Raw genomic sequence first — 18719 nt, forward strand, 5'->3', positions numbered from 1 at the left:
CTGAGGCCTGCTCCAGGTTTGCTGTGGCCTGTGCACCCATGCCTAACTGCACTTCTCTCCCAGCCTGGTGCAATATACCTTTCTGATTAACCATCCAGGCTGGTTTGGCTGGAAATTTGTTTCACTTTGTCTTTTTGTGGGTTCTGCTGCTTTAGAATTTGTTTAGACCCATTTTTTAATAGGTATTTGGAGGGTTTTGGGGGAAAGCTCAAGCAAATCACTGCTTTTACTCCACCATCTTGGCTCCGCCCCCCAACTAACCTTATTGTTAACAATACTTCCTAAGGCCCCTTTGACTTCATTTTCCAGGATGTCTGGCTCTAGATCAGTAACTAAACTATTGTGGTTATTGGTGATGTTAAGATCTTTCTTGTATAGTTCTTTTGTGTATTCTTGCCACCTCCTTTTAATCTCTTCTACTTCCCTTAAGTCCCTATCATTTTGTCTTTATATCCACACATACACACACACACACACACTCACCTCTATATATGTGTGTATATATATCTATACATATATAGTAAAATATTTTGCCATCAGAGTATTTAGTTTTATATTTAGCATAACAATATAGTCAGATGTTATTGGAAGGTATTTGGTTAGCTGACAATAACCTTTATAATCTTTTCTAGTTGAGAGTGAAGCAAAGGCAAAAACCAAAGTCCGTTTTGAAGAACTCTTTAAAAGTCATGCTGATTTAGTAGCTGATAAAAAGAAATCCAAGAAGAAGGTTATTAATTCTGAAGAAAACATTTTGGTGAGTGTACATCTTATTAATGATGAGCTAAATGACTGCATTTTTTAAAAAAATGACTTTTACTTTGCATCTGTAAGAATTTTGAAAGTTTATTATGATACAAATGTGTCATAACCAAAGATCTGCAACATGACAGATAAGAGTTGCCACTCTCAGTCCCACATGTGGTTGAATCATCTCAGTTGCTATGGGACCTGGGGGTGAATTGTGAAAAGCCGTGGTAATTTTCCTTGCTATCAACTTCATAGTTTTATAAATATACTCCCAAACTTCCTTGGTTTAGTCTTTTGGCTATTGGCATTGTATTGGAGGACTATGTTATTTCTGTCTCTGTCTGTCTCTTCCCCACCCCCTCTCTCAGCACCTACTCTGCAACTTATAGTCTTAAGACATCTGTTTGTCACTGTGAAACTGAGTGACCTGCTCAGGGTCTCGTAATTGGTTTGTGTCAGTAGACAGGTCTGAACTCTGGTCTTCCTTACTCTGAGGCAGGCTCTCTATCTACTATACCATGTTGTCTTTGTATTATTCAGTCTTAAAAACTGTAACCTCTGCTTTAGAAAAAGTATAGTATCTTTTGAATTAGCCCTGGAAGGTGATTTGAAAGAATGTGGTTGAAGTGAAAGCATGTAACATGTTCTTAGCAACACTATATGGAACAATTTCAAATGAACAGAAGTTGTAGGCTAAAAGATAAACAAAAAGAAGAGAGAGAAAATAAACTCCTTATAATAAAACAACCATAAACATTAGGTCTGCTTATAGTAGGCATTAAATGAAATACAACATTTAGATAAAACACGATCCCTGCCCTAAGCAGGTTAAAGTCTAATAGGAGGATAACATCTCAACAAAAATAGCTGTAGTACACAATATTGCCTGGTAAATACACCTTGTAGTAAAAGAAAAAAATGCTTTGTTAGATCTGAGGAAGGAGAATATTATCAACTAGAGTGATAATCAAAGGGTTTTTTGAAGAAACAGAGCAACTTGGGTTGAATTTTCAAAGGTGGATAAGAATTCATCCAGTGAAAGGATGCAGAGAGACAGTGTTCCTAGAATCTCTAAGCCAAAAAAAAAAAAATACTGAATTGTGAGAAGGCAGTGAGCTACTCAGAGAGCTGCTCCAGGACAGAGAGCTACTCAGCTTGATTGAACTATATAAATGAATGAAAAGCATTTATTAAGCAATTACTATGTGCAAAGCACTGTGCTAAGCTCTACTGATACAAGTACAAAAGAGAGATGTTCCCTACTTGCAAAGAACTGGATCCATATTTTGGTTTGGAAAGTCACAGGGATGGTGAATGAAGCCATAGGAGAATAGATTGACACACACTTTCCTATTAGGCACTATACTGATTTGATTACGGTTCCAGAGCTAGAATGGGGAATGGCACCAGATTGAGGAGTGCCTTTAATGCCAGAAAAAGGTGTTTGTGCTTTACTCAGTAAAGCAGTAACAATTTGCTGCTCGCAAATTTGCAGTAGCAAATTGCTAAATGGTTTCGAAGGGAGGGGTTACATCTATTCCCAGAAATCTCTTCATTAAAAAAAAAAAAAACGTCATTCGGTATGAAGAACTGATTGGAACAGAGGGAGTGGAAAGACCTGAAAAGACTCTATGCCAGTAGTCCAGGTGGACGTGATGAGGTCTTGTTTTATCCTATGAGTTGCTAATGAAATAAAGAAGAGAAAATGGATTTGAAGGATGAACTTCCTAGAACCTGGGAACTCATTGGACATGGGATGGTGAGAGGGAAGAAGGAATTAAAGATAACTCCAAACTTATCAACATACCAGACTGGGGGATAGTGGCATTATATGCAGAAATGGAGGAGCAGCTTTCAGAAGAAAAGTTATAAACTACTCTTGGCACATGTTGAGTGTGAGATGAAGTATGTAGAGTGCTAGATTTGGAGTCAGATGCGGGTTCAAATTTGGCTTCATCTCTGTGACCCTGGATAAGTCATTTAACTTTGCTTAACTTTAGTTTCCTGGCCTGGAAAATTGTCATAATATTACCTATAGTACAGGGTTATTGTGAAGATCAAATGAGATAATATATTTAAGGCACTTTGCCATTGTTAATGCATTGTATGAATCTTAGCTGTTCAAATTATTATTGTTATCTTGTTTCCATGTTTTTTGATGAGACTTCGCTAGAAATGGACCTGGAACAAGTTGATTTTCTGCTTATTCCTTTATATTCAGAGTTCTATGAACTGTTGCAGAGATGGAGAAAAGATAACGGTTTTTGTAGTTAAGTAAGAGCTTTGGTATGTGAGCTTTTCTTCTGCATTCTCAATTCAGATAATGTACTGGTCTTATTGTACACAAAATCCATGCTGTACATTATCCTGGATGATATTTTCTTACAGTGCTGTTGTCCTTCATTTTCCCTCTTTTCCCTCCCCCCATTTTGTATGATTGGTTTAGCTTTTGGGAGGTTAAGATGAAGATGAGGATGGTGATGAGAATGATGTTGATAATAATAATAACTGTTCTTATTTAATTCTTATTTTTAAGTGGATTTCAGATAGGAACAATCTTGGATAGAGTTCCTGTCCTCACTGTTCTTTTATGTTTTAGAGACTATTGTGCATATGGCTAAAAGGACTGATACTTGTAGTTGAATAAAAGTATTAGAATGTTAAGTCTTCTTTTGTAGCCTTGCTAAAGGCATCCTGGCACAACTGGAATTTCCTTTTCATATTTTGTCTCCCTATTAGAATTTTAGCTCCTTTAGGTCAGGGACTGCCTTTTTTAGTTTTATCTCCAGCACTTAGCATATTTCTTTTCACATAGTAAGTGGTTAATAAGTAATTTTTCATTCATTCAACTCCTGTAGCAGACAGGATGATGATGCATATGATATATTCCTTAACCTATTCCCATGTGATTTTGATCCCTTCTGCTTGAGCTCTACATTTTGAAAGCTCTTTATTCCATTCAGCTTGGAGATTGTGAATATTTGGAATAGTAACATGTATTTAAAATATTATCCTTAAGTTTTTATAGATCAGTGTTTTGTTTTTTTTCCAGATAGTTGTGGACAACAAGACCTTTGATAATGGTACAGTTCCTGTATAGGCTTTTGGTTGAATTCTCCAGGTTATTTTGATTCATGTATTGTAATATTTGGGCAGCTAGGTGGCAGAGTGGATAGAGCACGGGATTGGGAACTAGGAACTGGGAACTCATCTTTCTGAGTTCAAGTCCAGCCTCAGATACTTACTACCTATGTAACCTTGAGCAATTCACTTAACCCTGTTTGCCTTAGTTCCTTGTCTGTAAAATGAGCTGGAGAAGGAAATGGCAAAACCACTCCAGTGTCTTTGCCAAAAAAAAAACAAAAAAAAACAAAATCCAAATGGGGTCACAGAGAGTTCTGAAATGAATTCTAGCTCCTGGGTCATAGCTTGGTAGGTACTTGATTTTTTACAGTTTACAGTGTTGTGTTGGGCAGTTTGCATTGTTTCCTTGCATAATGTGCATCCATCACTAATTCCATGCTCCTTAAGAATCACTGTATTTCTGTAATTTCTGGTGGTGGTCTGGTCCTTAATTAACATCATAAATCTCTTGGTTCCATAAATAAATTTTGTTGATTCAACCATTTATTTGCTTCTTTACTGAGATATTGTTAACTGAGTTTATGCAAATGTCACCCATAAAGAGTCTGGATTTCACTCTTGGCTCTTGGTTGTCTCATAGACTTTATCTAGAATAAACTACTTTGGGTTATATTTGACAAAACCCATGGCTTATGCTTGTTCTCAACTTTAACTATTACCCAGGGAAGTGATATCTGTTTATTCCAAAAATTCTTCTGTAATTTTTTTGGCCTTTTAAAGATTGCAATTATTAAAACACATGATAATCAATTCCCTTTATCATTTTTGACAAGGAAGTGTTAATCATTCTTAGTGTGATGGGTCTTTTGTTTTGTTAATAATGAATGGACTTTTGTAAGGTTTCTTGCAAATCTATTGCGGTTCATTTTACAGTTTTGAAACTGTGTGTTGAAATAGGCATTACTTAGCTGTCAGTTACTTTAAATGTGTACGTACCAATGAGCTTTTATTTCAGTATGCCAATAAGTCTCATAATATATACAGCCATAGTTTTCTCCTTGATAGCTTTATGCTAGATGTGGCTCACATGGCAAAGGCCAAGATATTTCTAAGTATTGCCTTTGTCCGTTGGATAAATTTGAAAGCTCAATCTTTTTAATCTCCAGCTTTTCTTGGTGTATGATAAGAATTTTAAACTTATTGAATCCAAATTATTTTTATATATCACTAGAGAAATGAGATGAAAAATATAATGTGTTTTTCAGAGAAGCCATGTAACTGATGCTACCCATGTATATAAAGTAATTAATTTGTTTGGTTCAGCTCCTATAATTTGGAACCCCAACTCAATTCTCTTTAATGTGAGTGATAATGAATTTAAGGCTAGACCAAATTATAATAGGCTTTAAATTATTTCCCTAAAAATGTCACATTTCATATCTGTTATTATTATCATTATCACTGTTACCTCATTCTCATCTTTTTTGTTGGGTTCATATATAAATGGAAGGAATAGAAATATCTGCTTTTATAAATAAATAAGAGTAAGCTTCTCTTCTGTTGTCTTATGAAAGCATCCATGGGACAACCCCAGTAGCAGACAGAATGAGAGGTATGGCATGTACCTTGTTCTTTTCCCCTGTGTTTTTATTATCTGCTACTTGGCATCTATATTTTGAAAGCATTTCATTTCATGGAATTTGGAAATTAAGTGTATAAGGTATGGTGGCAGTTATTAAAATGTAGACCTCAAAATGTTGTGAGTCAGTGTTTTATATGGCAGCTTGTCTTATTTTATAGAGGTGAAGACTTCTGGTGTGTAATTCTAACTACTTATGTCTTTTGATGTGTCTCATAGATGCTAAATTTTTGTGTTCTGCAGTGATATATTGCACAGTTTGTACCACCCTGTTGCATAAACTGCATCAGTCGATAAATCTAAGCTCTTTATATTTGACCACATAACAATTTGGGAATGTATGTTATTCCTATAAATATGAAACTATTCTTTATGGACTTTGGAAATAAGACCTTTATCATAGAAGCTTGCTGCAATGATTTTTTTTTCTCCAGTTAACTGTTTTACCTCTAATTTTAGATGTGTTGGTATTGTTAGTGCAAAACCTTTTTAATTTTGTGTAACCAAACTTGTCTATTTTATCTTCTTAGATAAAATGAAAGATAAAATGAACAAACAATAGATCTTTTCTATCTCTTATTTAATTATGAACTCTTCCCATATCCATAGTTCTGGAAGGTAGTTTCTCCCTTGTGCCTCTATTTTGTTTATGATGTGACCTTTTATAGCTGAGTCTGCTCATTTGGAGCTAATTTTGGTATATGGTATGATGTATTCATCTAAACTTGATCTCTGCCAGACTGCTTTCTAGTTTTCCCCAGAGTTTTAGTTAATAAGGATAGTTTTGTTAAGGTTAATTAATCCTTACCTTGGTAGCTGGATCTTTGGGTTTATTGAATACTCTACTGCTGAGTTTATTTCTGTATGTTGAGTAACCTGTTGTAATGTAAAGAGTGTCATTTAGTTTTAATTGTATCTAAGAAATGAAAAAGTAATATTCAAACACATTTTAAAAGAAATTTATATGTATTCTGTTTCTAGCTTGACACCTTGCGGAGTAATCATGATCTTACCAAAGAAAGTAGAAATGATGAGGCAATTATCAGCAGCACTTGTAATCCAGAGAAGAGTCCACGATTCACTAAAAACAAACCAAAGGACAGAAGGTCAATAGCTGAAAAAATAAGCAATGATGATTTTACTGTAGAAGAAAACCAACAAGTAAAGCCAAATAAGAAGAAAAAGAAATCAGTGTTACAAGAACAGTCCAACAAAGAAGAAAATACAGAGAAAGTAGAACCAGGGAGTTTTGAAAGGAAGATTTATCATTCTCCAAGAAAAACAAAAAATAAATTGCCATCAGGTGTATCTCATCAAAAGAGTGAAAAGATAAAAACTGCCACAGATGAAGTGAGAGACACAACTGAATTAGATGAGGAAGAACAGCTAATACAAGCGTATGAACTCCAGGTAGCTGAAGAAGCGGCTAATGCAATTAGAAAGAAAATAAGAATGAAACTTAAAGAGCAGATGTCTCATTTAGTCTCTGATAATCAAAACCATGAAGAAATATTGAACAATGAAGTGGGAAAAAATAAGAAAAAGAAAAAAGGTCCAGTTTTGCCTGAAACAGAAACAAGGTACTTTACCACTGGTAAATTGTATTGATTTCATTTTGTAGAATTCCTTGAATTTTACAGCTGTCTGCCAAGCTAGATGTTATTTAATATGTGAAAATATTTTACATATTTATTTGGAAATGATGTCAGCACAGTATCAATATTATTTTTAAAAGATATAATGAGCATCTTCTCTGTAACAACTCCCTTGCTTTCTGGATTTTTCTGTAAGATAATTTCCATATACTGTACAACTTTGTCCAGTACATGACATGATATTATTAAAAGCTGACCAAGCATGCTTTTATAGCATTTATCAACATTTGTAGAATAGAACCTGTACTATACTTTTAACTATTGAATTTCTGTTTTCTCCTAATGACACTAGTAAGCCTACCCTCGGTTATCAAAATAATCCTACTTTTCTTTTAATTGAGGCAGGGACCTGCTGTATCTCACAGTAAACCCATTTTGACTGGCCTTTCCTGTTTGCTTTGATTTTTGTGTGATGATATATCAGTTCTTAAATTTCTAAAAAGTTCATATAGAGGATGTTTTTTATTGATCATAGAAGAACTTAAAAATGTTATTTCTAGTTTAAGCTATTATATCAATTTTTATATTTTAGTTTGTGGTATAGAACAAATAATAGAGGAGGACATGGATTCTGTTTATCATATCTACTTGTGTACATTCCCCTTTTGTTCCTAGGTAAAGTTTATACAGTCTATGACTTAGGAACAGCTGACTTAAAAAACTTTCATATTATGTACACAACCTTTTTTGAATTTAGGGCAAGTTCTCTCCAAAGTTCCAGAGAAAGAGAAATGTTCTTTGAGCTACCATATTTCCTTCTAGTCATGTGTTGGGCCCCCTAAATACTGCTAAGTGGATTGAGGGGAGGGTTTAGAGCACTTTTAAGTGTTGCCTTGTTTCTCTTTACCAGAGTTCAGGCGATGGCCCTCACTCCTGTGGTAGAAATATTCTTTATGCTGTTAGGTTCCCTTCTTCTTGCTTGTAGCAGAAATCTTTTTTTTTTTTTTCCAAAGAAAATGCAACCCAGAAACTCTCATAATGTAGCTGAGCTAACCCATCCATTGTAGCATGCAGGTATCCTTGGGTTCATAATGTCAGGTTCTTGAAGTCTGTGTCACTATATATGAATTCAGTAGGCCATATAAACTGGAAAGGTTTTGAGTACAGCTCAACAATGTCATATTTTTTGTTGCCCAAGCACCAGCTTAGAATTTAGAGAGACTCATCACAAGTCTGGGTTTTGAATTTTTTCAGCCATAACAACTTACTTGTTTACCAAATTAAGGAATTGTGATCTGTATAGGTGGAAGAAAGTTCCCAGCCTGGAAACATGAAAGATTCTTGAAGTAGAAGCATAAACTTGTAACCTATATAATCTGATTATTTTGAATGAAAGGAAAATGATGTGATCTCTAATTTAGACTTATTTTGTAAGCTAATAGCTTGAGAAGGAACTTCACCTTTATTTTATTTTATTTTATTTTATTTTTTGGCTAGGCAATGGGGTTAAGTGACTTGCCCAGGGTCACACAGCTAGTAAGTGTTGTGTCTGAGGCCGTATTTGAACTCAGGTCCTCCTAAATCCTCTATCCACTGCGCCACCTAGCTGCCCTTTTTCACCTTTATTTTTGTCTCTGCTTCTGTAAAGCTGATTATTTTGAAAAGATTTTTCACTAATCATAAGATTCTTTAGAAGCATCTTTAGCTCCTTAAATTTATAATCAAATATTAATTTTAAATTCTATCTCATTTCACATAGACTTTTGGAACTTTTTGAGTCCTACTTTGTGAAACTTTAAAAGAAATCAGTTATTTTCCTCCTATGTTTATTCTACTTAGCAAAAGTAATCAGTGATAGATTTAAGCTTTTATTTTAAAATTATTTTTATTAAAATGATACTTTTAATTTTTAAATTAATGTTTATTATATATCATTAGCACTATGTAAGTATATGGTTATATATGCTGTAACCATATTACTGTATGTATTATTGATCATATAGTTCAGAAACTCATAATTAAGATTAATCCGTAGTTCAAACATTACAGTTTGAGATAGACAAAAAAGGTCTCTATACTTTTACATTGGGCATTTTGATTACATGAATGAGTTGACTCAGATAAGACTAAACTTTAATCAGCATATAATAAAATAATTATTATATTTGCTAGTTGCCTCTAAACTGAAGTACTATATAGAATTAAAAATATAAATAGCTTATATTTAATACCGCAAAGATCTGTGATTTTGTCAGTATAGTACTCCACCCACCAACAATGGTCACAACCTTTCTACAAATCAGTATGCAATTATTGAGGATTGCTATGTTTGAAAAATTTATTGCCTTGTGGCCAACCTGAATATGAGTCTTTCCAAACTCAGCTAGGGTGGTGATCTCATGATAGACATCATCAGTCCCATACTTGAAGATTTTCCAACTAGGTAGGACTTGCCAAAGCTTCCATTGCACCAAAATGTAAAGATATTCCAAAAGCAAAAAATATGATTTGAGGTTTATCCTTCCCTAAGCCATGCATAACAAATTATTTGATTGTATATTATTTGACAGCATGTATGGTTACTTTTCAGTGTGGCATCCATTTCTGAGCTGCAGCATAATGTAGGTGAAGAAAATATCAAAAAGAAGAAATCATCTGATGATGTGCTAACTTCAGATTTTAATCAGAGGAATGAAATAAAGGCAGAAGATCAAACTGTCGAGGAAAATGTGGAATGGCCAAAAGCTAAAACAAGAAAGACGAAAAAGAAAACTAAAGCAGGTTTGTGATCTATATTCAATTAGAAATATATGTGTGTGTGTATGTGTATATATATACATATATACACATACACACATATATATTTCTTTCCCAGAATCTCTTGTCTTAAAAAAAACAAGTCACTAAAATATAAATTTTAAATGTACATATAGATTAGTTGTTCAATGGAAAGATCACTAGATTTGGAGTCGAAGGACTTCAGTTTGGATCCTCTTGGTTTTGAGTTTCATTTTATTAAATGAGGGGGAGCTGAATTAGATGGCCTCTTAAGACTCCTCTCAACTCAAAGCCTGTGACTGATGTGTTTTGTATTTAGTACAGCCTTTCAAATTTCTCCAAGGCATTCTGGCCCACTCTCCTCCCTTTGTTCTGTTCTGGTCCCGGCTCATTATCATTTGTATAATAAGTCCACGATTATCTGTCTGTCTATCTGCCTATTTCTTTGTTGGCACACATGTACGTATACATCCTGACAGTCAAGCTTTATAGGTTGTCCTATTCATCTGCATAATATAGTCCAAACAATGGGCTTTCTTTATCCACTTGGTTAGTTAGAGCAAACTGTTTAATGTGAATGTTGATCTTATGCACTGGTCTCTACAGTATTCTGAGTTTAATGCAAGCAAGAAAATATCATTGACAAGCTTTAGAGGTCTTCACCTTTAAGAGGAAATTCCAGCTCGACTTGTCCTCTGTGAATGGATTGCTTCCTACTTTGGGAAATTGTCAAGTTCTTTTCATGATTTCCAGCTTCTCCCTGACACTTGAGTCTCTGGAAAAAAAATTAATATATTCTGTTTATACATCACTTCCATTACACCTGCATTCCTTCCCCTGCAACAAAGAATAAAATAAAGAGGGGAAAAAAGCAGGTCAGCAAGTAAACACATCAGACAGATCTGATAGTATATGCAGTATTCCATACATAATCCCTCAACTCTGCAAAGGAGTGAGGAAGGTGCATCTTTTCATCTTTTCCTTGGGACTAAGCTTAATCTTTATGATTATATTTCTCTCAATTAATTTGTGAAGAATGAACAAACCTTCCCCAAGAATCTTTGTAACCTCAGTTACTTATAGTCATGCAAGTTGTCTATCCTAATTCAATATGTAGTTCCTATTGTTCTCTGCAGTTCCCAGTAGGTGGTGTGGTTTGTCTTTTGCCATCATTGCTTCCTCTGACCATCCTGTGTACTGTAGCTCCCCAGGTGTCACTAGTCTCTTGCTAGAGAGAACATTTTTTTTTTTAATTTGAGCCCTTTCCATGTACTATAGAGAGGAAAACTTCAGAGTTTATCTGTTTTGACTGGAGAAACAGTTTGTCCTGATTTACAACTCAAATACAAGGCCAGACTAAATAGCTTCACCCTGGAATCTTCATTCACTGTGGTGGTTTCATATCTTGGGCTTAACAAAAGTTTTACTGAGAATTCAGGAACGTGTCTTGCTGCTCACATATTCAGATAGGTCTGTAAGATCTCAAAGTCCTCTCAAGTCTTTGAAAAATCTAAGGTGGTTGATGAGTAGCTGATGGAGTTCAGTTGATGTCTGCCTTTTTCTAGTCTCTTTAAAAACCTTCCTTTTTACTTTTCCTCAAAATAATTTCTAATTGTGTTTTCAGAATTTCATTCTTTAGTTTCCTACATTTCTTCTGATTAATTCCTCTGGAAAATTTTAGACCATGGGATCTAGCTCCCTCATTTTATAGATAGCCTGCCTCAGTTCACATGGGCAGCTAGTGGCAGAGTTTGGATTTAAACCCAAATGTTCTGATTCAAAATCCAATACTTTTTATACAGCCCCATGCTGAAGTACCTAATAAAATTGTGGGGTTTTTTCTCCATTTTTAATATAGGAGATTTAAATATTTTATGCTTTTCTAAGAAAATAAAGCATAAGTTCCTTTTTAATATAGTTTCCTTTTCTTTCCCCCAGTGTTTCTTGATAGAAAAACGATTTCCTCATCCCTACTTTTATATAAGAATATTATAATATTACACTAGTTGTGTCAACTTGTACATGCTATTCAATTTTTTCTTTGCTTTACCTGGGGTAACAGAATTGGAAAAGGGAATTTGTATTTACCTATGGGATAGATTCCACTTAGTGGGGATAACTGAAAAATTGCTGATATTGTGACATTTTTAATTTCTACCAATTAGCATACTTTTAAAATAATTTCATAAGCCCACTTAGGGTATTGTTAAGATATAGCAAAAAAAACCCAAAATTAAATGTCAATGTATATGAAGACATGTAGATATATATTAAAATGTACAGAGAGTATTTGATAGTGTTTATACATTAAGTTTTTATATTAGAACCTGCTGTATTTCAGAATTCAAAGTAACATAGTCTCGTTTTTTGGACCTTGTCCAAAAAGGCTCAATTATCAGAAATACTGGAGCAATCTCATAATTTGGGGTCTTGAAACATAGCTTAGTACCTGTAGCCTTGTGTGTGTTATGTCCTCAGTCAGAGAAGCAGGGGCCTTAGGACCCGTAGTGAACCTCAGATATTTTGACAGTTGATTGTAACTGTGTTTTCCCCTTTCTTATAGTTTCCGAAGACAGTGAAGAAAGTGGTATTGATAATGTCCAAGAAGTAACAAGCCCAGAAGTTTCAAGTCAGACCAATAGTGGGTTTGAAGATACCCTTATTTTGGGAGTTTATGTCCATCGAACTGATCGACTTCGAACAGATTTTATGATTTCTCACCCAATGGTAAAAATCCATGTAATTGATCAGAATACTGGGCTGTATGTCAAGAAAGAGCATAGGTAATTATATTTTCCCAATTGTCCACCCATTAGGGTTGAAAATGATTACCTCTTAAAAGTTCACAGTGTTAGAGGCATAGCTTAGGTCTTATGTTAATGTATCATTTGGCTTGTTTAATCTTGGATATTACTCTTAAAATTGCAAGCTGCTTTCCAAACTTTAAATGTAAATGGCAACACCAAAAAATAAAATTGCCTGAATATTTGGAAGAATTTTAAAAAGAAACCCCCAAAGATTACTCTTTTCAAAAAAAAGATGTGGAAAAAGAAAACAAGTGTGTTAAAGATTAGCATATAAGACCACCATACCATTAATTAATCAGTTCATTTATTAAACAAATATTTATTGATGTCCTATTATATGCGAGTTTCTGAGTTAGGTACTTTGGGGAAAATGTGATAAATAAGACAGAGACCCTACCTTCAAAGAGTTTACCATCTAATATTCTATTTTAGGTAGTATACTTTACCAAAATCTAAGAAAGAAGAAGTTTCAATCCTAGTGGTCAGGAGAACTCAGTTCTTATGTTTTTGGTTTTAACATTTTCTCCCATGTAACTCTAGAGGAGTTACTTTTTAGCTTTTATTATTGGGAACCAAAATAGTTCTTACCTTGATATCATTATGACTTCTTACTTCTTGACATCATTGTGACCTGCTTTACATAACTGTCCCTTCTTCCTTCTTTCTATTTTTCCTTCCTTGTTCCTTCCTTCCTTGTTCCCTCCCTCCTTTCTTTTTTTCCTTCCTTCCTTTGCCCACTTGTAATATTTTGTATGATGTTTTCTTTTTTTAATATAGCAACCGAGCTGTTTCATCTTTTTATGAACAAGAGAGAGTAGAGAATGTCCTTCCTATTATGACTCAGCCTTATGATTTCAAACATTTTAAGTCAAGACTTCCAGAGTGGGAAGAACAAATTGTATTTAATGAACGATTTAGTTATTTCCTCCAAGAATCTGAAGAAAGCCCTAGGGTAATTCTGTTTTTTGAGGTATGTTAAATATCATAGATTTTCATTTTGTTTTGATAATGCTTTATTACCGATAAATTGTATTTAATATATAGTAATTTCCCACCTTAAATGTACAACACAATAGTTTAAGATTTTGTCAACGACATCTCTGAAATCAATTTATCAACAACAACTTATTGTACATCTACTTATTCAACACTTTATTAGGTATTTTTGGGTGAGGAATGGTGGTTGTAGAATACAAGAAGTGTAAGACATGGTTGGAAATTTCAGAATGAGAAATTTAGACTTCATGTCAAGCAAAACTTTCTAACAATTAGAACTCTCCAAGAGTGGAACAGGCTACCTGGAAGGTAGATTTTTCCTACTCATTGAAGGTTTTCAGGCAAAGGCTGAAAACCACTTGTCTTATATACAATAGAAGGGATTCTTATGGGATGAACTAAAGTATGTCTGAGACTCCATCTAATTCTGAGATTCTGAGAATTGTAATATGGTTCTTGTCATGAGGGAATTTACAGTCTGATGACGCAAATGATATATACACAGATTAATTCAAGATCAGTAATTCCAAGACAGTCATGAACTGTTAGGTGATATGCTTAGGCTATAGGTGTACAAGGAGTTCGAAGATGGTTGAAATCACTATAAATTGAAGCAAGTGGGAAAAGCTCCAAGGGGGGAAGGTGGTTTTTGAGATGGACCTAAGTGGATAGGTAGGATTTAGAGAACAGGAGGATATTCTTTGGTGGGGGATTTTTTTGGTGGGGGTGAGATGAGAGCATTATGTGTTCAGGGGAGAAGAGGAAACTGACCTGATGTCAGTTAATGGTTCATGTTTAATATAGAATCATAGAATTGAAAGGGACCTTAGAGATTATATACTCCAGGTCACTTTGGCATCATTCCTGACATGTAGCCATCTATTCTGTGCATAGATGATAGTGAATGTAGTAATAGAGAATTCACTACTTTTCAGGAAGTGACCTATCCCATTTTCAGACAGTCTTAATTATTAGAAAATTTTTCCCTATATTAAGTCCAAATTTGCCTCCTAGCTTCTACACCTTGCACCTCTCCCTGCATTCTATGATCCATTTAGACTAGTCTCATCCTCACAGATGATGCTCCAGCTTCCATCACCTTCCGTGTGTGGGGAACTTTTTCTCCTTGCCTCCTCCTCCCAGAATTAGAAGTGTATCTAAGAGATTCATTGAGTTTAACCCCCTCATTTTTCTTATGAGGAAACTTAAAGTAAGGGAGTCAATTGACTTGCTCAATGACATACCTGTTTGTTTAGAGCCATTTACATTTCCACACAATCCTCTTAATAGCCTATAGCATACTTTTGAGGCTGACAATGACAGTAGAAGACTCTTTCTTTTAAACATTTAACCAGCTGACCCACATGGTCTGTGGCTAGCAAGTCAGGATAATTGGGAATATCCCCTGCCCAGCAAGGCAGCATCCCTGAGAGCCCACAGCTCAACCCTGACAGAAAGATGATAGGTTCATCGATCTAGAGTTGAAAGGGTCCTCAGAGACCACTAATCCAACCCCTTAATTTTACAGATAGTATAGTCTTCTTTCTAAAGGTGATCAGAAAGTAAAGGTTTATTATAATACTATTAATAGCCAACAGTTGTGTAGTGCTTTCAGGTTTACAAATTGCTTTACTTACATTATCTCATTTGAGTCTCACAGTAGCTATATGTGGCCCATGTTACAGATAAGGAAACTGAGGCTCAGAGGATCTCGCATCATACAACTTATATTAGCCACAACATTTGAACATGTCTTTCTGATTCCAAATCTAGAGCTGTATCCTTTCATAGACATATAGAGTTAGAGTTGAAAGGGCTATCTATTCCAACACCATATTTTATAGATGAGAAACTGAAACCCTGAGAGTCGTGACATGCCCAACACCATTTGGTGTATATATGTGCCAAATAGCATTGGTCTCTGTCCTAGAGATTTGCCAGAGCAAATGGATCATTTTATGGCCTAAGTGATTTATTTATTTATTTTTTTTATTTTCTTGGGCTAGAACTTGTATTAGTCTCTCAATACTCATCTCAATTCAGTGCAATGTTATTAAATGTCCACTATGTATAAGGAAAGTAACTGTATTGTGTAGTGGAGAGGATGCTTGTCTTGGAGAGAAGACTGATTTTCAGGTGTTATCTCTGACACTTACTGACTGTGTGACTGGATAAGTCAGTTAAGCTCTTGTCCTTTAAGTGACTCTCTAAGGCTCTGAGCTGCAAAGAAGGTGTTGACTTACATTCATAGGAGTTTTCTCATCTGAAACTTCCCCATGCCACAGGCCTAGTTCCTATGTCTGTCTTTCTGTGTGTAAGACTATGCTTGGTGTTGGAATTAGAAAGACAGACAGAAAGAAAAAACAGTCTTTCCCCTCAAGGAGCTTTTAGTCTACTGTTATATTGGCATTCTATAATCACTTTATTTTAGGATTTATGGAAGTCAAATATAAATATAATAAAAGATTTGTGATTTTTGTATTAAGGTAATAATTAGTTTTCCATTGAATATGTTAGGTTATTCTATTTTTAATTCATTTTAACTTTAGAAAAGAGGATTTATGGAGGTTTATAGTTGTACTACAAATAATTATAATTGCATGTCAGTTTTACATCGATAAGGGTTACATTTTGATTCCAGGTCTAATTCTTAGATTTATATCTATAAAACTGTCTAGATTTGAAAACTGACCCATTTTTCAAATGGGCTCTACTCTATGCAGATTAGCAGATAAAATATCCACAATTGCAGAGAAAAACAATTCAGGATTTTAAAAAAATAATAAAGCTTATTGGAACAGAAATTTTTATTTAGTCAAACAGAAGATAGTAGTTTTTAAGAGTCAATTATATAACATTTTCATTGAGTTCAGAGGATACTTGTTTTATTTTTTATTCAGGAAAATAGTTTTATTTTAATTCACTTTTTTAAGCCTTAAGTTTATCTGTTTTGTGTACTCTGACAGTTTGCAAAATTTAAAGTGCTTGCCTTTATTTTTTAAATGGAGTTAATGTTCAAGTATAAGTTGTTTGTATCAGATTCATGGCTTTTCTTGACTCAAATGAAAAATATTTATATGTATCTCAGAGCATAGTAATAAAAGATATTTTAACTGGTTTGTCTGATTTTAGAAAAATGAAAAACTCAACTGTTGTAGAACAAATTTCTCGATGCAGTGGTGAGAAGACTTAGCAAGCCAAACTATGAAACTTTTTTATATAGCTTTATAAAGATGATCAAAAATTCTACTTATTTTACACTCACTTTTGTTAAAGTGTATCTCCTCGTATCATCTTGTCCAGTCAAATTGTTTGCACTGAAATTCTTGAAGATGAAATTGCAGATTTAGATTTTAATTGCTGTTTATTTTTTATTAGTGGAGATTTTTTGGTAGATTATCATCTTTTAAAAAAGTAATAGTCTATTTGGCATAGTTTCTGAGGAAGGGGAAATGTTTGTTGTTGAGTTATCTGTCCAGCTAGTGCTTTCCAGCTGTTGCTTTCCTCACTTAGCCATTATTCTCAGTTTTATGTTTTTCTCTCACTGATACAATAGTGATTTCTTCTTTCTCCTTCATTAAACCTTGGGCACACAAAGGTAAAAATCAAGTCATAAGACTGGAAGGGACAGTTATTTCTATTTCTAGAAAGGGCAGGTAGGTGGTGCAGTAGATAGAGTGCAGGGCCTAGAGTTAGGGAGACAAATTTTCCTGAATTCAAATCTGTTCTCAGACACATATTAACTCTGTAACCCTGGGGAAGTGACTTAACCCTGTTTGCTTCAGTTTCCTCATCTGTAAAATGATCTGGATAAGGAAATGGCAAACCAGTACAGTATCTCTGCCAAGAAAATCCCAGCTTGGTTCACAGAGTCAGACACAACTGAAATGACTGACCAACAACAAAAATTTCTTTAAGACTATCAAACCCCGTAAGTTGACTCTTCTCTACTAGCAATCAATCAACAAGCATTTATTAAGTACTTACTATGTTCCAGGCACTATGCTATGGATAAAAATAAAAGTGTAAGAGCGCTTACCTCAAGGATTGTACATTTTGTCAGATCCACTCAAGATTTCGTATATCTTTGTTCATATAGCCTTACTGTTGTCTAACTGAAATGACTTCTGATAATCATTACATTTAGTTTTCTCCCCTCCAACAAAAATAAATGATGATTGTAATATCCTTCACATATGAGTGTGTGTGCACGCACGTGTGTGCGTTCAGAAGCTGATTAGCAAGTTTTGGTTTATCAGCCCCAATACATACTTAGAGGTAAATGACTTTTACTTGGTAGAGTCATGCTGATTACTTAGATTGCCTTTTTATACATGGGGAATTAAAGAAAAGCTTCACAAAAAGAAAATGAGGGATGCAGAAAGTCATGTTAATAATTAAGTTGTTATTAGATTGACTGAGGTGCAATGCAAGTAACATAATATGTTTTTGCTAAATTGAAACTATTCAGATGTCATTTAAAGTTGGTATCTGATATATATTTTTTAAATACAACAGCATTAGGATTTTTCTTTCAGCTTAGAAAATATTAACATTTAGATCAATCATGACTCAATAAGAATTAATGTGTTTTTGAACTAAATATTTACAGATTCTTGATTTCTTAAGCATGGATGAAGCCAAGGCCAACTCTGAGGTTCAAGTCCAGGAAAGGGGTTTTCGCAAAATTGCATGGGCATTTCTCAAGGTAATTTTTAAATGTTCTAAACATTGAAGATTTTCCTTTATATTCCATGAAGCTGTCTACCAGGATCACACAGCAGGAAAGTGGCTGAGGCTAAATTTGAATTCAGTTCTTCCTGACACCAGGCCCAGCTCTCTCTCTCTCTCTCTCTCTCTCTCTCTCTCTCTCTCTCTCCCTCTCTCTCTCTCCCTCTCTCTCTCTCTCTCCCTCTCCTCACTCCCCTCTCTCCCCTCTCTCTGTCCCCTCTCTCTTTCCCCTCTCTCTCTCCCCTCTCTCCCCTCTCTCCCCCTTCTCTCCCCTCTCTGTCTCCCCTCTCTGTCTCCCTCCCCTCTCTCCCCTCCCTCCCTCCCCTCTCTCCCCTCCCT

At 34.8% G+C, this 18719-nt stretch overlaps 1 protein-coding gene across 6 annotated transcripts in view; it reads left to right on the plus strand.

The window, feature by feature from the left end:
* Positions 1-18719, plus strand: part of AHI1 (Abelson helper integration site 1) — a 250985-nt gene that overhangs the window by 13689 nt on the left and 218577 nt on the right. For all 6 annotated transcript variants that reach the window (XM_027850706.1, XM_027850707.1, XM_027850708.1 and 3 more), the window contains exons 3-8: positions 633-757; positions 6455-7053; positions 9659-9849; positions 12410-12629; positions 13431-13623; positions 18262-18357. In XM_027850706.1, coding sequence (XP_027706507.1) covers positions 633-757; positions 6455-7053; positions 9659-9849; positions 12410-12629; positions 13431-13623; positions 18262-18357 — 1424 coding nt within the window. The remainder of the gene's footprint in view (positions 1-632; positions 758-6454; positions 7054-9658; positions 9850-12409; positions 12630-13430; positions 13624-18261; positions 18358-18719) is intronic.

This window comes from Vombatus ursinus, unplaced genomic scaffold, assembly GCF_900497805.2.
Source record: "Vombatus ursinus unplaced genomic scaffold, bare-nosed wombat genome assembly UNPS02009132.1, whole genome shotgun sequence".
NCBI lineage: Eukaryota > Metazoa > Chordata > Mammalia > Diprotodontia > Vombatidae > Vombatus > Vombatus ursinus.